We start from the raw sequence: 20,333 nt of genomic DNA on the forward strand, positions 1-20,333 counted from the left end.
TGTCTCTGGTGAATCCTCTCACCCTCCGCATCTCTGGCCTGTACCCCAGTTCTGTATGAATAAATAAATAAATCTTTTAAAAATATATTTTATATAATTGATTTGTAACTGAGGAAGTTATATGGAGACACTCTGACCCCACTAGAGACAAATTAAGGTTGGCTAAGGTGTCTTAACCTACAGTTACTATCTCTTGTGTACACATTGAGCAGTGGCTTCTTTGGTTCCAGGAAGTGTTTGCCTCTCTTCTCTGGAGCCCTGAATATAATTTCCATTCCACTGTGCCACTGATACCCCCAGGAAAATGTATGCATCAGGTATTCCAGGTTAGAACTGAAAATATGTCACCTAAGAAAGGTGGCTAGTTATACTTTTTATATGCCCTTGTGTCATACAGACTTTTGTGGCTCTTCTGAGACCCTAACCCTATTTATAAAATTTTCATATAAAAAAGGATGTTTTGGGTCTCGAGCTTTACAAAGTAAATTTTTGATATACAGAAATCCTGGCGATAGAACCATCTTACATTGTACCAGAGAAAATTAAGTAAACTCCCTCTTTAAAAATCTTAAATTGGTCAGTAACCATTAAGATTTATTGCCTGACAACTGGACAGTTACCTGAAAAATTTTTTTGACCACATTTATTGATTGTATCTATTATTTTAAAAAAGCTATTTTAAAAAAGCTATTTTAAAAAAGCTAGGTGCCAAGTAGTAGAATAAACTCAGGAAATAAAATGTCCCTACCCTCAGGGATCTTCCATACTACTGGAAGATTATACACAGAGTAAAGTAAAAGTACTATGAAATGTTTCCCTGTTTCACAATACTATATTTACAACAGATATATTAGTATGAGCCAGGTTTTGTCATAAGTGTTTCATAAATACATTAATATTAATCTTTAGAACAACCCAATGCCAGTATTATTACAGTCTTCATTTTATAAAGGTACACAGTGGACTCAGGGAGATTTAATGGCGTTGGAATAGAATTTAGACATCAGCAATTGAACCCCCAGCCACCTATGTTAACTATTATGCTCTTTTTTTTTTTTTTAATTTTAAAATTGACGTTGTGACACATTTTCTTGTCCTTCATAAGATTTTGTTAGTAGTTATAACAATAATCTTTTATCTGTAGTATTTTTTAACTGCTTCACCTACAGTTTACTTTTCTATATTCTATACTTAAAAAGGAGTAATTGAATAATAGTACCAGTTTTTCTTTCTATAACACTGAGCTAAATAAAATATAAGATGTATCGTGTCAGCCAGCTCTTATTTGTCTCTATCAATTAAGTTCAGTTTTGTGTAACCAATGTCCAAAATAAACTATTACAGTGTTGTTTTAGATCTGCCACCTGTACCTTCTAAAAATCAAGGACTTAATAGTAAAGTTAATTATCTCCTGTTTACAGCTAAATCTCATTTTTTAAAGATATACTAAAATTGCCAATAAATGTTTAAAGAAAAAGAATAAAAATCTAGAAATTGAAGTCTAATTTCTGTAACATCAAAAATCACCTGATTTTGTCTGAGGGCTCAGTAAATATGATTTGCTTTTGTTATATATGTAGTATTTATTATTTTTAAATATTAATTTATCAACCTCTCTTTTTTGTTTTTGTTTTTTTTTTTAGTATACTGTGTGGAATTTTGTTCCAAAAAACTTATTTGAACAATTCAGAAGAGTGGCAAACTTTTATTTTCTTATTATATTTTTGGTTCAGGTAAGCTCTATCACTCCTTAGGTGTTAAGTTTATGGACATGATTTCTAAAAATATGTCTTCAGGAAGTTTTCTAAATCACATTGCATTCTAAATGCAGGGCTATTTTTTTTTTCCTGAAGAGTTTCCCAATTGTGTTCAGTTAATACATTGATTTAAACTCCCTAGAGTTCTGAAATATCACATGTGAATTTTAAGATTAATTATATTTTATTTCATCACTGATGTGCTATCATGCTGATAACCATAATCAAAGCCAAGAAAATAACATCTTTCAGATAGTATTCCTCAGAATATGAATATTTTGACTTTTAATATACAGTATATATTTTGGACATTTCTGTCTATGGAGTCAGCTTTGTACAAAGTAAAATTTTTCCCTGATTTTTTATTCTTAAAATGCAATTTTGTTCTAAAAAATAAGAGTACCCTTTGGTTTAAATTTTTATGTATTAGGCCATTTTCTTAAAAGCTTTATTATTTTAAAGTGCTTGACAAGTTCCTAATTTTCACTCTTTTTTCTCACATCAACATATCAACTAACTATATGTTTTTATATTTGAATATCAGATAATGTATTAAAATAATGATTTTATTTTTTTTTAAAGAGGTTGTTTTCTGGTGGTACCATAATACTCTGTTTATGTGGCATAGAATTTTTCCATAAACTGGACTCAATAGAACATGGGATTACAAAAGAAAAAAAAAACTTCAAACAAACAAACAAAAATATCTCCTTAAAAGTAAAAGTAATCACCTTAAAATTTGAGGAAGTATTTATTTTTTTTTTTAAATGCTTTCTTTTCTGAACAGAGAAGGCATTTCTGATTTTTTCTCACTGGAACATTCACTTGGCTTTCTCTGAAAAGTGAAAAATTTATTCTAACCATATTCACATAATGTATGCATTTGTGAAATTACTAGCTAAGATTAGGAATCCTACTTGTCTGTGGAATGGAACAAATTTAATTGTTTTAGGAATAAAAGATGAGTAAATCAATGGATACATACTACCTAATATATAAATATAATTGCTGCAGAAATTTCTTTTCTAGCAATTTATTGAAACCCCAATTGTATGACTTAGATCATAATCACAACATTATTTTCTCAGATATACCCTCTGGCTCTTTTGTATATAACAAAATTATTTATAGAAAAGATCCTTTCTCTACTTCCATTCCTTGTTCTTTTTCCCTTGCATTTGTGAATTTTTTCTGAATCTCCATAGAAAGGCCTGACAAACCTTTCAGTACTTCTCAGGATGAACAAAAAAATGTGAAATGAAATTCTAAGAAGTTGTAGCTTCAGTCCTAAGGAAATAATTGGGGAAAATCTCAAGTATTCTGTGTATTAAGAAGGCAGAATAATTGAGTCCACTCTAGCATTATTTGTGGGTATGCTATAGATTTGTGATTCTACCAATCGTGTATAATATCCAACAAAATGAAGTTATGAAACCATGAGTAATTCTTTACTCACTACATCTTTCTCTTATGATATACATTTTATAGTGTTCTTAAAAGTCCAGTGTGAAATTTTAGATATTTTAATGTGACAGTTACAATATAAAAGTATAATACTCAGCATTCTCTCTCTCTCTCTTTTTTTAAATCTAGCTAATGATAGATACACCTACCAGTCCAATTACCAGTGGACTGCCATTATTCTTTGTGATAACAGTAACTGCCATAAAGCAGGTATGAAATGCTTTCTTTTGTTGTTTTCCCTCCTCAGAGGCATTCAATAGTTAAATATTTCTACTTCAAAGTAACATTTATTTTTGTGAAAATAATTCTCTTAAGAAAGCAGTAAATTTGTTTAATGATATTGCATATATAATTAAACTGAATTAAAGCACTATTGTATTTCAGGTACATGCTAACTTATGGAATAGTTATCACTAGAAAGATATGTTCTTCCATTAACAATCCAAGAAGTATCCAAAATAAAGCATTGTATATTTACAGACAATTTTATATATGATATAGGTTAATTATTGTAACCATCTTTATAGAGCTTGACAATATTTAAAGGTAATACAATTTAAAGGATACATTAGTAGGAAGAGGAACACACAATTCTAACATGAAGACTTGTGAATGAAAATTATATGGTGCTTTCCTACATTTTATAACTTTCTCTGTGGGAAGTTGAGTTTTATGTAAAGTAGTACTCTGGCAGAAATAACTTCAACCAGATCTTGAACTGATATTAAAATATTGGCATAGAAAAACAGGATTACTGGATAAACATGCCAAGTAAGAAAGAAATGTCTTAATTGTACAGTGGTAATCTTCCACCATAAAAAGAGTTATTTCAGTTTTCTTGCATCACAGTAATAAATTTCCATCTTACAAGATTTAGAGGATGTTTAAATTGACATCAAAACAAAATTTGTAAATAATTTATAATGCTGGAATGAGTTTTACTTGTTATTTATATAAGAAGGGTAAATGGAGTCTAAAGATTAGCAAATTACATTATCTAGCATGTCAGAGAATATCATGCTACTGCTGTAAGTGATTTTTTTTTTCATTGTTTTTGTAAACTAGATTTTGTGTAAGTAAATAAGGCACCCACATCACTTCATATAATTATATATTTATTTGGTAGTATTCAGTGGTCATTTTTTTCCATCAAAGTAACACATGTTTTTCTGTTGAATTTTTTTTGTAGATGGTTTCCTTTCAGGTGATTTCACTCAGTCTAGTAACATTAAGTGCTGCTATATATGTTGATGGTGTTCAGATTTATATCTTTGTCCTGCAACTATTCTCTGAGCTCCACACCACACAGTTGTACATCATTTCTACTTGGTTATCTTAGGCTTTTCCTAATCACCATATTGCTCTTTCATTTCCTGCTCTATTCACATATTTCACCTTACAAGTGTATAATGTTTTATATACCAGTTTATCTAGTGACCAGAACAAGGTCATGCATATTGGAGCTCCAATAAGTTTTTTTTGATAAATGAGTAAATAAATGAGTGACCCCACTAAATAGTTTTTAAAGCTATATAAAAAATGTTGCCATAATTTCTTGCTCTTTTCTTCCAATATGTATTTGGCTAAGCACAGATACTGGGTTTAATTAGAATGTGATGCTATTCACTGAGTTGAAAAAATGCAGGTGAATTTATGTCTGAAAAATGAAAGTTTAATAGAATATTAACTATAATCGACAACCTGTTTCCTTCTAAAGTGGGTGAAGTGAAAACATATATACTCTAAAGGTAAAGTACAGGAAGATTATGCCTTAATAAGCCTGTGAAGATTATGCCTTAATAAACATTAAATACTAAATGTAGCTGAGAACTTCTTGACAACTAAAAAAAGGAAAATATTAAATCTTAAAATTTAAAAGGGAACATTTGATCTATAAGGATTTTCTCCCTTAGAAGCCCAGAGTTTTCTCTTTTGTAATAACTGTAATAACTGTTACAAAGTTTTGTTTATTTAATAACCATACAGAATACTTCAGTTCAGGCTTACATACCCATTACTATATCAACAGAACAAATTTTGAAGATTGTGAAATTTCCAGTTCCAAATTTCCCTCATTCTCTTAACCCCCCTTTCTCTGCTTTCTCCTTTATTCTTCCATCAAAATAAGAAAAGCCATTAGTTATTCATGCTTTCATATGAATAAAGTTAGGTTTTTTCTTAAAGATTTATTTATTCATATAAGAACTCGGGTACAAGCCAAAGGTGTGGGAAGTGAGAGCATTCACCAGAGACAAAGTGGGGAGTGGCCTAGTAGGTCAACTGAAATACACTGCTGTAGGGAGACAGGAGAGATCTGCCTTGCCATGTGGTCACTTTCCTGGCCAGAGATTGAGCTCATGCCACAGTGGTTGAGAATAGCTTCACTGTGCTGTGCTTTAACCCCTTGTACCACCAGGGAGGGCCCCAAAGTTAGGTTTTTGGTATGTGTTTTTTTTATGTCTCCCGACCATTTATGCATATTAAATCTGCTCTAGTTGTATAATGCAAAGTATAGTATCTAGAAAATACATTGTTTTATCCTCTTTGTACCCAAATACAAAAATAAGTTTGATAGTTTAATAATGTATTAGTATTAAAAGCCATGAACTGTACCTTTTCAGAGGAAGGGTGAAACACTTTGCCTAGTATAGAAAGATCTCCTGGAGGGAATATTGTTAGAGATGAATCTTAGACTATGGGTAAAATGACAATTAATGAAGATAAGATATAACCGGACAATTTGGCCAAGGACCCAATACAAGAAAAGGCAGGGCCTATCTTCAGGAGGGTGGCATGTCTGACTGTTAGATGTGGTATAGGAAAGTGTAAGAATGTAGGTTGATATTAAACAGAGAAGTCTGGAAAATTCTTTAAGCATTAAGAATTATTAAGGGGAGGTTTGAATAGGACAGTGATAAAACAACACTTTAGGGTGATTCATCTGTGAGTGATGTGTAGGATAAACTAGAATTTGTAACCTGTTTAAAGAAAAAAGGCAATATTATCATTCTTCTATTATCATCTGAGTATAAAAGAAAGTGTGCTTTTTTGGGAGTATCAGAAAAGATGTTTTGACTCAAATAAATTTCCTTAAACATGACATGCCACATTTAAATGGAGCCAACATAATTTAAGTATCTTAAGAATGCGTTCCCAAAATGTTTTTCTTTAGGGGGGAAAAAATGATGTTTGCTTCATATCTTACAGTGTTACAGTATTTTTTAGGTAATAGATGTACTTTTTTTAAGGAAAAGGAATGAAGAAGCATATATTGAAAGTATTACTTTATCATACTTCTAAAACTAGATCTCCTAAATCTAGTCTCAAGATCTCCATCATTCATACTTTAGTCCACATGTCACACAGAGCATTCACATAGGCAAGGGTGATTTCACAAATAATAGAAGACTACAATCCATTTGCTACCTTACTTTTATTAATGCTCTCTCTTGGGTATCATTCCATTAGCTAAACTTATGCAGACACCGCCAAAGGTTTTGAATGTTTTCTAAAGTCACAAAAGAAGTCTTTTTCCACTTAAAAAATGTCACCACTCGGCCCTCCCTGGTGGCGCAGCAGGTTAAAGCACAGCACTAAGAAACCTAAGCCACTTCCGCATGAGTTCAATCCCCACCTGCCCCGGAGGTGACCACATGGCGTGGCAGACCTCTCCTGACCTGCCCGCTGCTCCCCTCAGCAGTGTACTTTGTCAGTCGGCCTGTTCTACTCCCCACTCTGTCCCTGGTGAATCCTCTCACCCTCCGCATCTCTGGCCTGTACCCCAGTTCTGTATGAATAAATAAATAAATCTTTTTAAAAAAAAGTCACCACTCTTTAGCATTTTATTAAATGTTCATGTCCTTTTCTTTAATGATGATCCATTTTTTAAGTACAAAGTTAAGTCTGTTGGTCTGTGTAAGAAAGCGAAAAGAACTCAACCTCTTCATTTTGTTTATATTTTCTATAATATTGCTCTGTAAATTTACTTTACCTAGAAGCAGCAGTTTACTTATTAATTAAATAAGTATTAGAAAAAGATAGGAATCAAGATTGATACTCCAGATGTGGTTGAGCAGCCTTGTAGCTGTTGATGTTACTTGTCATAAGGGAAATGCAACAGATTTGGAGGTTTACATCATCAACTTAGTTTTGAAATATTTAGTACATTTATGAGACATCAAATAGAGATAGTAAGATTGAATCGAGAATTCAAGTTTAGAAACGAGAAAAGAGATATCTAAGGGCTGATGCTAATAATTTCAGAAATGTTTTAAGACAAAGGATAGAAGAATTCTTGTAGTGAAAAACTAAAGGGTAAGGAATTGGCCCATAATGGTACATGTAAGGCCTTTCCCATAAGGAAATTGAGAAGTAACTGGAGAGAACTATGAAAAATATGAATAATGCATCAAGAAATCCTAATACAATTCTTTTGTAAAATGTTTTAGAAGAGTTTCTGGCTTTTTTTCCATTTAACAAAACTATGTTCTAATTATGCTAAACAGGGGTTTCCCTCTCCTTTGGATATTTTCAGGGATATGAAGATTGGTTACGACATAACTCAGATAATGAAGTAAATGGAGCCCCTGTTTATGTTGTTCGAAGTGGTGGCCTTGTAAAAACTAGATCAAAAAACATTCGGGTATGTATTTCATAAATAATCCAAATCAGTTATATTTTGGTATTGCAACATAAAATTTTTTTCCAGATTGTATTTTTTTGTTGAGATAAGGTTGGTTTGCATGACTGTATATGACTTAGGGGTTACCATACCTTTTCTCCTCTACTGTAGTCCCTTCCTTCTTCAATTCTCACAACCTCTTTCCCTCTAGTAACTTTAATTTTACAGTCTTACTTTTAGTGTTTGTTTGGTTTAGCTTTGTCAGTTCCTTTGTTTAGTTTCTCTGCATTCCAAATGAAGTCATCCAGCATTTATCTTTCTCTTTCTGATTTAATTCATTTAGCATAATACCCTCCAATACTATGCATATTGTCACAAATTGCAAGATTTCATAGCTGAGTAGTATTCCGTTGTGTACATATGTATCACACCTTCTTAATCCACTCATCTATTATTGGGCACATAAGTTGTTTTCGTCACCTAGCTACTACTGTTTTTACATTCTTTGGGTAGATAACTAGAGGTGGAATTTCTGAATTATATGGTAGGTCTTTTTAATATTTGCCAAAGTTCCATATTCATAGCATATAATTCTAATATGATCATATTTCAGTTAAGAATCTTTTCCTATTTTTAAATATTGTGGTAGCCACTTTCTTTAAAGCCCAATAAAAGTAAATTCTAGCCTTTTATTATCTTTATATTCATAAAATATATTCCACACTTTTCCATAAAATCCATCATAGGTGGGTGATATTGTACGAATAGCCAAAGATGAAATTTTTCCTGCGGATTTGGTGCTTCTGTCCTCCGATCGACTTGATGGTTCATGTCACGTTACAACTGCTAGTTTGGATGGAGAAACTAACCTGAAGGTTTGTCCATATTTATGTTTGACTATTAGTTTTAGTGAACAAAATCTCTGGATGTTAGTGATATTTTCCTTTGATTAAGGTAATGAAATTTGTCCTAGTAAAGGATACTTTTTTTGTTTTTTTTTGACTTGAAATCAATCAACAAGTATTTATTGTGTTCTTATTTTGATGTACCCAACTCTTACAGGAGAGAAAAAGTGACATTATTTTCTCCTGGTGAATTACAGCTGAGTTGTTTCAGACTTATGACTTGAGTTACATATGTCTTTTTTTTTTTTTTAAATAATATAATAGTTTATTTTTATATCATTGTATACCTTTTTTTTATCTCAATTGTAATCCCTGTGTGTTTCCCATCACCAAGTCACCCATATGCCATCACCATAGTCCAGTGCACTTCTCTCCCCCAACCGTTTTTGATCCCATTCCCCACTCCACCCCCATAAAATGTCTCTGGTATATGGCTGTTCATTATTCTTATTATTCTCTTGCCTGGTCCATTATTCTCCTGCTATGAGTGAAACCATATGGTATTTTTCTTTCTGGCTTATCTCACTAAGCATGATCTTTTCCAGCTCCATCCATATTGCTGCAAAAGACATGTGTTTCTTTTTTTGGTGGCCAAGTAATATTCTATCGTGTATATGTACCACATCTTTTTAATCCAGTCATCTAGTTTTGGACATTTGGGCTGCTTCCATGTTTTTCTAATTGTAAATAAAGCAGCAATAAACAGGGGGTGCAGGTATCTTTTTGAATCAGTGTTTTTGTGTCTTTTGGGTAGATATCTAGGAGTGGGATTGCTGGGTCGTAGGGAAGCTCCATGTTAAGCAGTTTGAGGAAACTCCAAACAGTTTACCATAGTGGTTGTACTAGTTAAGGATAATTTTTTTTTAAAGATTCATTTATTTATGCATACAGAGCTGGGGCACAAGCCAAAGGTACAGGGGCGGTGAGAGGCTTCACCAGAGAGAGAGTGGGGAGCAGAACAAGCAGATTGGCGAAGTACACTACTGAGGGGAGCAGCGGGTAGGTCAGGAGAGGTCTGCTGTGCCATGTGTGTCACCTCCAAGGCCAGGAATCGAACTCACACTGAAGCGTTGCGGCCAGTTTGCAGTGTGGCGTCCTAACCTGTTGCACCATGAGGGAGGGCCCGTAAGGATGCATTTTTTTAAGCTGCAGAAACTTCCTTTAGTTGTTTAAAAGAAATAGTGTCATATTTATTTCAAAAGTATTTTCACATGGTTAAGAAAAAAATGAAAAATGTTTTCAGTAAAAATACAACCTTTTACTATTTATCTTTTTAGATAAGGGACATGTTTAAATTTTCTTAATTTTCAGAATGCAATCAAGGGTGAAAATGCACATTTTTCCCCATTACGTTGTTCATTAAAAAACTTTGAGCAACAGATTAACATAGACTTAACTTTTTTATACGCAGTACACTCCATAGACAGGTCATGTAACAGCTTCCTTTGCTCCTTATTATTTTACTTTCTTCTTTTTCTTCACTTCAGCATTCTAGCTGAATGATGTCAAATACAGTATACAATTATTTCATCAGTAAAGAGATTTTAAATAGGTAATTTTTAAAGTCTTTTGTGTCTTGACACTGCAATTTAATTCTTTTCTTATTAGATATTGGTTTTTATACGTAACTTGCAAAAAGCTTAAAGGAGAAGGAGAAAATTCATAGTTAACTTAACACTTGTGCCCTTAGCTCTGGGAGACAGTTTTCCTGAATGGATTATTCAATAGATTAAGTATATTTTTATTATTTTAGAGTCATTGCATGCCTCTTGATGTTTGTTGATCTGGCAAATTAACTCTTGTTACACTGTTATTAAAGTGTTCTAATCTTTTTTTTTTTTTTCCCTAGACACATGTGGCAGTTCCAGAAACAGCAGTATTACAGACAGTTGCCAATTTGGATACTCTTGTAGCTGTGATAGAATGTCAGCAACCAGAAGCAGACTTGTACAGGTACAGTGTAATATTCAGTATACTTATTTTAAATTCTGTTTACAAGTTCATGTTGAGCATCATAAACATAATACAGTGAAATTTTTAGCTACTTATAGACATTATTGGGGGAGAGAAGGAGGAGTGCAATTAAGAGGGGAAGAAAGCTACATGCAGAATTTACTGGATTTCTAAGAAAAAATAGTAATTAAAAAGTAGTGCTTTAATTCGCAGATGCTTCCTGTTACCTTTATGTTGTTATGCACTTGTGGCTTAGTTTATAACTATAATAGTAGTTAAAGGAGAAGTAAGAGTATTTATTTAGAAGAATATACTCTATCGGTATGTGTGGCACGTGTGCACATGCACACACACTTACACACCCCTACACCTAAACCTCCTATAAGCAGTGTCTATATCTTTGTGTTCATTGCTGCGTTATTTATAGGGTACTTTTTAAAACTAGAACCTTATAATTTATATTTCAATTTATAATTTAGCTATATAAGAATTCTAATATAATAAACCTTAAGAGCAAAAGACAAAAAGACAAACACAGACACAGATCTGTTCATTTTCATTGAAAATTTTGGCCATCCCCATTATTTCCCAGAGTCCTTGGGACCCAGTTTCTATTTGACCTTCCTAAGAACAGACCCATTTCTGAGAGAAAAGAACATCTTATTCACAGGTCATGAGGAGATCAAGAGAAGACACACTTTTGATCTGGAAAAGAAAATATAGCTTGACTCTTAAAGACCTTGCTTTTGAAGGTGGGGGGCGGAAATCAGAGTCACTAATTCATTTTTAACATAGTTTACAGTGAAAGTCATGAAAGCTATGAGCTATGCATGGAAACAACTTTTTATTATTAAACCAATATGAGGGTTAAACTAATTTTTACTCATTGTTACTGGTAATAGAATGTAAATTTCAACTACATTGTAAAAATTGCCTTCATCTCTTGTTTCATTATACATCTGCCTCTCTTGGTTGAAATGTTTCAAAATCTTGCCATTATTCTGAACTTTTCAAATTTTATATGTCTTTGTTTTGAACCCTTATTATGGAGCTTTCTATTATATGTGATGTTATAAAATTCTTGCACTTTCATCAAAGTCAAGTGCAGTACAGAATTTTCCAGTTAACAGTAAAAAATCTGGAATTATGAACTGTACGAGGATTTAAACTCTGAGATTCATTGAACTGTGGGAATATCTATATGTTTTTATTTTCTGATCCCAGACAATGTTGATTTACTTAAAAATTAATAAAAACTAGAAAATTATGCAGTACTAAGAAGGCATAAGATTATATATGACTAAGCTTTAGTGGGTGGTTTTTAAGTTATCTTGGAAAATTGGGATAAAGTGGCAAAAAATACTTATCGGAAGTAACTATTAGTTAAATGTTCTGAAAATGTATGTTTTGCTTTAAATATAAATGTAAATAACTACAGAATATAGTTATATTAAATGTAATAAAGCTATATAATACTACAAAAAAAATTGTATTGAAAAGATCTAGATCACTACCTATAAATTAACTTTACATATTATTTTTATTCATTGCAAATTAATTTTTAGCATCTACATGCTAGTGATAGGTGATAAATAACAGAACTTATAGTTTCTGTTCTTAAGGAGCCCATTAACTGTAAAGATATATATATACATAACTGTATTTTTTCACTTTTCTACATGCTGTTTATAAGCAAGCTATTTGATTTATTTTAATGTGCAAGTAAGAGAATGTTTAAATGGCTGCATGTTATAAATATAACATGAAATAATGTAGATATTAAATTTTTTTGCAGAGAATTTAATGAATTTAATGGGAACATGCCAAAATACAGTGTTAGCTAAAATAAGGTACAGAATTGTAACTCTCATGAGTGCATTTATAAAAAATAAATGTACGATTCTATATTAGATAGGGTATTAGGCAGCAAAATAGAAAAGTTGATAGCTACAGAAAGGATGACAAACCTGAAAGATTATATATTACAGTATTAGTTATTATGTCTTGGTGGTATGCTTTCAGTTGCTTTTTAGTTACCTTTTTGCCTCCATCTCATCTAGTATTTCATGAATGAAAATGGCTTGTTTTGTGATTTTTTTCCCCTCAGAGAGTATTTGCTATCTTACTGCACAATATTCTTTTTTAAATGAGATGCTATTTATCATTCATTGATAAAGCTAATGTTAATAGTATAGATTCATGCTTGATATGTGTATGTGCTTCCCTCACCCACACCAAAGTTCTAGACCACACAGTATTCTTAGTAGTCTTTTTTTATTATAATTATTTCTTATTAAAATAACATTGGTTTTCAACACCATGTATAAGTTACAGTAGGTTTATATCTCTTCAGATGTATGTCACCACATCACACCCACCTCCAAGTACCCATAGTTACTTACCATAGGCCATTAGGCATCTTCCCCACTTTGCTCCCACGACCACCCTCCATCCCCTGCTAGTAGCCTCAGTTTTGCAGTCATTTAATGCTCACTTTTAATGCTTTTGTCAATATCTGATTTTTCCATTGTTTTGGTTTTAGCAAATATTACCACTTTACCAAATCAAAATTTAGTAGTTGAATTGCTCATCACTCTCTCTTTAATACTATTGCTCACTTGATTTGCAGGTTACTCCTTTCCCTCTGCTTTCCTACCATATCACTAGTGTCTTCCTTGTCAGTTTCTCAGGTGGATTTGTCATCACCTCCCTGAATTTCATGTTAGAGAGCCCCAGGACTGTCCTCTGTCCTTCCCCATGTATCTATGCTCACTACACTCGCTCCCTTGTTGGTCTCTTCCAAGCTGAGGATTTTAAAGACCATCTTCATGCTGAAGATTCTCAGATCTCTATCTCTATCCCAGACTTTTTTCCAAATTCTAGGCCCATAAACTTGTTTTTGCATAATTTCACTTAAATATGTGGTAGAAATCTCAAATTAATCATGTTAAAAACTGACCTGCTGATCTTCCCTCTAAAACTCTTTCTATCAACATCCTTTCCCACTCTCAGTTGATGACAGTTCATCTTGTTGTTCAGCCCAAAAACCTTGTCTCAGCCATGATGCCTCACATTGCTTCACCTCCTCTCTCATATCTCAACCCAAGTCATCAGAACATCCTGTTCATTTACCTGGAAGTATGTCCAAAATCTTACCATTTTGTCACCACTTTCATTATTACTGTTTTGGTCCTAACCAACATCACCTCCAGCTGGATTATTGCTATCACAGACATTCTTACTGGTTTTTTGGTTTTTTTTTACTTTTCTTCTACTTGCAGTATAGTCTCACAAAAGCAGTAAGGAGTGATCCTTTTTAAATGTAAGTTCCTCTGCTCAAATCCTGCAGTGACCTCTTCCAACTCTTGCTGAGTCAAAACCCTTATCTTTATAATCCATAAGATCTAAAGACCTTACTGATTGACCAATCTTTCTTCTCTGACTTGATTTCTGACCCTTCTTCCCTCTTGCTTATTTTATTAGCCTCATTATTTTGCCTTGAATATGCAGTATTCACCTTTTAACTAATTGTATCTTACCTAACTCCTTTATTACCTTCTAGTCTTTGCTTGAGTCACCTCTTCAGTGAGGCCTAGTTTGCCATTTAATGCTGCTATTTCATCTTTCTAACTCTATTCTGCTTTTCTGTTTTCATAACATATACTACCTCTCAACTATATTAAATAATTTACTTATTTGTTTATTGCTTATTATTTCTCTCTCCTACTAAAAGATAAACTCAAGGTGATCTTTGTTTTGTTCAGCAATATATCTCAAGTATTTGGACAGATCTGGCATGTAGGAAAACTTACATTTGTTGACAGTTGAAAGAATAAATTTATTTATATACTTAATTTCACACACTTAAATTTTTCATTTATTCTCTATAATATGTCTAAGCAAGATTTATATGTGTGTTATTCACTTAATTCTGGAAGTACCTTAAAAAAGTAATAGGCACATGGTAGAAACTCAGTAAATACCTATTGAATGAACATATGAATGACAGAATTCCAAATTATCATTGTGACAAAGCATGTGTGAGCATTTTTATTGCCCATTTACACATCAGATATTGAGGCCCTAAATAACTGAGGCACAGTGCTAGACATTGAATACATCAGATATTATAGCTTCTGCCTCATTGAACAGATGGAGCTGCCTGAGAACAAACAAGTTATAGAAATGAAATTACTAGATTAAATTCTCAGAGTTTGACCTTTAGTGAACAGAGTGCCATGTTAATTTTCAAAAGCATTAGAATATTTTTATTGCCATGAGTAGAGTATAAATTGATGAGGGTTTTTGTTTGTTTCAAAATTTTACTGGTACTATTATATATTAAAATATTATAGTTTTAATATTTTTGCCAATTTGTCAGACAATAGTTTTATAGTATTAAAACCCTGGTTTAAATTTTTATTAGAAATACTAAATATTTGAGTGTTTATTAATTTTCACCCTTAAATATTGTCCATTTCTTTGCACTTACTTATTAGTTGAGGTTATATTATTCCTTTTTTCTTTAGATTTATTTGTGCATACAAGAACTGGGATACAGGCCAGAGGTGAGGGGTTGATTAGAGGATTTGCCAGAGACAGAGTAAGGAGCAGATTAGGTGGATCTAGTGAAATAAATTGCCAAGGGGAGAAGCAGGTGAAATAGGAGAGATCTGCTGTGCCATGTAGGATTGAACTTTTGCTGCATTGGCTGCAGATAGCTTCATAGTGCTGTGCTTCAACACCTTCTGTCAACAGGGAAACCCTATATTATTCCTTTTTAAAGAACTTGAATAGCTTATTGTGAGAATCTAGAGTATGGTAGGAAATGGTCTCTGCCAAAACATTGGGAAATATAAAAACTAGAAGAGTTTCCTGTTTAGGAGTAGCCTCTAGTAGGGTTTTATTTCACAATACTCTTCATCTTCTTTTCCCTTAACTCCTTTAATTTTGGTTTCGTTTTTTTCATTTGTTTCTTTCTTTCTATTTTTTCTACCTCTTTAATGTGTCAGACTCTGATTCAGCACTTTACTTTTAGGAATTTTTCCTGACAAAAATAAGGATATTCTCCTCATTAAGAAATTTATCTCAATGAAAATGTATAATGAGGGCCTGCCTGGTGGTGCAGGGGTGAAAGTCTCAGTGCTACACAAATAATCACCAGCCACTACATCACGAGTTGATCCAGGGCCAGGGAGGTGACCCACATGGCCCAACAGACCTCTCTTGTCTCAACTGCTACTCCCCTCAGTAATGTATTTTAGTAGATCTGCCTATTGTGCTCTCCACTCTGTCTCTGCTGAATTCTTTCTCACACATCCTCCTGTGCATCTCACCTACACCCAGTTATTGTATGCATAAATGAATAATCTTTTAAAAATGTGTATTAATAATGTGTACAAGGTTACATAGGAGTGGACTGCATTTTATTAGACTATCAGAAGTTCGAAAACTAAACTTCCACCAGTAGTGAATTACTTAAATAAATTATGCATTTATCCAAAAACACACTACATGTGGTCATTAAAAATAAAAAAAAATTATGTTTTTGATAGAATATGTTAGATAAGGAAAATGTTACCACCATATTTTATACTTTCATTCCATTTTTGTTTTTTTTAAAGATTGATTTATTTGTGCATACGGAACTGGGGTACAGGCCAGAGGCTCAGGGACGGTGAGAGGCTTCACCAGAGACAGAGTGGGGAGCAGAACAGGTAGATCGATGAAGTACACTGCTGAGGGGAGCAGCTGGCGGGTCAGGAGAGCTCTGCCATGCCATGTGGTCACCTCCAGGGCAGGCAGGAATCGAACTCATGAGGAAGTGGCTTTAGCTTCTCACTGCTATGCTTTAACCCGCTGCACCAACCAGAAAGACCCCATTTTTGTTTTTAAGTACATATTTTTATGTGCTTGGAAAATATACTCCAAAGTAATAACACTGTATTTGAGTAGTATAATTGTGATTATTTCCCTTTTGATATCTTATCACAATCATTTTATAAGATGTGTCAGTGTGTGTAATCTTTATAATCAAAAAAGAGAATAATAAAACTATTTTCACTTTTGAACAAAACAAAGTATGGATTTGCAGAAAGGGTTAATGAAAGTGAAACATGAATTAATCTAGCATGGAACTGACATGAATAGATATAAATTACTTAGAATCAAGGATAACAAGACAGATAAAATGAAGGAAAACAATTGTCTTATTAAAATAAAAAAAATAAATAACTGATCCCACATCATCTCAGATGCCCAGGGAGATAGCCGCTGAATTAGTTCTTTGAATCTAAACCCAATATCAAGACGTTATTTCAAGGTTACATAAAATTTCATTGAGTGAGAATAATAATAAAAATAAAAAACAGTGCTTCTTTCTAATACAAGGAACTGAAGGAAGAGGGAGATGAGTAAGAAAGAAGTCAAAGTGTACAAGAGAAAAAGCATCTATGACCTGAAAAAAGGAAGGCTGTTAGAAGACAGTTAGAAAGCAATGCTATTTCTTTTTCTAGATAAATGGTTATTAAAATAAAGGCCTGCCATAATTTGCTTCAACTCAGAATGTACCTCTCACTGTTGTGTAAGTAATTGTATACTTGCAGTGACTCTATGCTATGGACCTGTTTTGGTAGTTGGTACTGAATGATCAAGCAATGAAAATTCATTGTGATGACAGGTCACTCCAGATTTCAGGCAACCAAAAGTTAAAGGGTTATGTAATACACTGATGCATTTCTGCTTACTTCTCTGTTCCCAACACTTAACTCACATGTGGTAATTGCTCAGTGAGTATTTCTTGTTTCTTGGATGAATGAATGTATAAATAAGAGAGTGAATGAATGAATGAATGATTTTGGTCAAGGGAGACATTATTTAGTAAACTGATAAAATTATGAGCATTCATTGTTGACTTAATGATATATGCACCTTTGTAGCGGTAATATATATTCATGATAGCCAAACTAATAATAGTAATAATATTTGTTATTTTGAAAGCATGCTTTTAATTCAGTATGTCATTCATAGCTGGAATGGAGATGGCAGACTATTATATTTTTAAAGGTTTAATGAATAAATATTTATTTACTTTTGTAACTTCTGACATGAATGTTGGACCACTTACGTATACAAAATTCCTAACTTTCTTTCATGTATAAATATAGGGCCAAATCTATCTAAAATTATCTACCTATTGACTTCATAACATATTAGTGGTTTTTTAGTAACATGGTAAATTCTTTGATAGATTCATTGGACGAATGATAATAACTCAACAAATGGAAGAAATTGTAAGGTAAGAATAAGTTTGAATTGTTCAATTACTTTTAAGTAAGAGTTGTTTAGGGGAAAAACCAAAATCAAACTAAAAGGAGATTAGGTAAATAAGCAGCAAAAGTTGAGAGGGCTAGTTTAAAAGCATTTCACATTTCATTTTCTAATTACTAGCAACAACAACATGTAAAGGTGAGACAAATTCCATAAAGTGATTGATTCTAAAATAATTAGATTATTTATATACTTGTATTTATGTTTCAAATAATATTAGATAGTAACAGAAACATAACAGTTTACATTTAATTCCTTACACACACCTTCTACATTTAAAGTCTAGAATACAAAAAAATGTTTTATTATGTTTAATATGTAAAACGTTATGGTCTTCTTTATTTCAGAATCATTCAGAAAAACTAGAGCTTTTAGTAGCCATTTTAGAACCTCAGTTCTGACTGGGTTTTTATTTGTTTGGCTCTTTCAGACTGCTTTACTTCAATATTCTGGTTGATTTCTACTTCCTATATGAGAGGTTTTGAGCAACTTCAATATTTGCTACTAGGATGAGATGGTGTTATCAATAAGACTGGATTAGAATAAATTTGGAATAAGCCCTTAAATTTATAATCAACATTTCACCTCTTTTCTGAAGACATGTTCATTTTACACTGGCTGCGTGAAATAAGTCACCAAAAATATACATCAGCACTGTTTCACATTTTTAATAAACATTAACGACATTCATTAAACTTTGCAGCAAGGTCTTTGCTAAAGTGTAGGGCTACAGATAAATAGCTGACTGGGTTTTGTTTTGGTTTTTGTAATGTCATAATGGGATACGCTTGTGAATACATAATCTAGATTGCATTAAAATACTGTTTCTGATAAAAGAGAAGATGAATTATGTTAACTTAACCCCTGGAATGATTTTAAAAATGAGCCATGATTTTTGATGAAGCAACCTTTGTTGATAAATTATCTTTTAATTTGAAACTTTCTATCTTAATTTTACATGCCTGTAAGAGCACATAGTTTTTTCTATCCACTCTTGGAACATTCGTTTTATGGCTCTTGAGTACTGATTCTGATATGATATTCATGAATATTCTCCAAATCTAAATATTTAATAAAACCATACTTTTAACTATGTCCCAAACATCTCCTTTGTTCATTAAATTTTTTACAGTGTTTGGGCTTATATACATCTTCCAAATTGTTTCAGTTTCTTCTTGATTTGGATAATGGTGTAGTTTTAGAAAAAAGTAAGAAATACTAGCAAAATTAAGATGTTTTTTATCAACAACAGAGTCTTAACATTTTGCTATTTCTAAGAAAAAAAATTCATTTCTAATAATTTGTTCTTGTTTTCTGTCTCCTTTATGGAGACATCCAAACAGCAGGAAGACCTGTGGTCCAAGAATGCAATGCAAGTAGTCAAGTTGTTATGTCAGTCTTGCCTAGAAAAAGTACTAACCCACTCACTCCTTAGGTTTTATGATGCCACGTAATTTTCATTGTGCAGAACTGATGCATTTATACACAGTTCATACTACAACTTATGTTTACATTGCATTTTACTTTTGTATCTTCCTTTAAAAACTATTAATTTAGCTTAAAATTCCATCATTGCTTTTTTATTTTGTTGTGTTTTATGTTTAAAAATTTTTGAGACTAGTGACTTTGTGAGTTTATTTACATAGATCTTTTAATTCTGAGCCACTGATCTAAAAGTGACTGAAATGCTAAAACAGGTTATTTATTCATATGGTAACTAACATTATGTTTGGCTTAGACAGCTTTATAGTAACTGAGATTTTTGGTTTTATATAAAAGCAGTGCTATAACTATAGTGCAAGTATAGTTTGCTGAAGATGTCATTTTAGAATTGAATTGAATTTTTAATCTATTCATTGCTTTTGGTTTTTTTTGTTGTTGTTTCCTAGACCTCTGGGGCCAGAGAGTCTCTTGCTTCGTGGAGCCAGATTAAAAAACACAAAAGAAATTTTTGGTTTGTATATATTGCAAATTTTAATTATAAATTCATTTTGATTCCTCATATACAATTTTTTATTAACACAACATTGTGATCTTTTGGTTTGATAATTGATGGTATGCTTAAGTGGTTATGATAATTTTCTTGCAATGATTGTGTAAATAATTCACATTGTTAATATTTATTAATTCTTATTTCTTGGACAATAAGCTAAACCTTGCTATGTATTTTTTTGTGAATACTTGTAAAACTGAATGCCAAAAAAATAATTCCAGCTCTCCTGGAATTATGGGTTAGACCCAATATACCTGAGCCTTAGTGCAAGTTTTTGATTATTCTTAGATTGAATTTAGATTATTCCTTAA

The 20,333-nt window shown here is 32.4% G+C and overlaps 1 protein-coding gene across 5 annotated transcripts in view; it reads left to right on the forward strand.

Annotated features, from left to right (window-relative positions):
• The window catches only part of ATP11B (ATPase, class VI, type 11B), an 87,383-nt gene that overhangs the window by 3,759 nt on the left and 63,291 nt on the right, over positions 1–20,333 (forward strand). For 3 of the 5 annotated variants that reach the window (XM_012733336.1, XM_012733344.1, XM_012733354.1), the window contains exons 2-8: positions 1,644–1,733; positions 3,351–3,431; positions 7,756–7,863; positions 8,589–8,717; positions 10,597–10,700; positions 17,950–17,997; positions 19,919–19,983. In XM_012733336.1, the coding sequence (XP_012588790.1) occupies positions 3,354–3,431; positions 7,756–7,863; positions 8,589–8,717; positions 10,597–10,700; positions 17,950–17,997; positions 19,919–19,983 (532 nt within the window). In that variant the 5' untranslated portion in view covers positions 1,644–1,733; positions 3,351–3,353. The remainder of the gene's footprint in view (positions 1–1,643; positions 1,734–3,350; positions 3,432–7,755; positions 7,864–8,588; positions 8,718–10,596; positions 10,701–17,949; positions 17,998–19,918; positions 19,984–20,333) is intronic. The other 2 variants (XM_012733350.1, XM_012733359.1) reach the window with 2 other exon arrangements.

The sequence above is a fragment of the Condylura cristata genome, unplaced genomic scaffold (genome assembly GCF_000260355.1).
Source record: "Condylura cristata isolate star-nosed mole 26May11 unplaced genomic scaffold, ConCri1.0 scaffold00003, whole genome shotgun sequence".
NCBI lineage: Eukaryota > Metazoa > Chordata > Mammalia > Eulipotyphla > Talpidae > Condylura > Condylura cristata.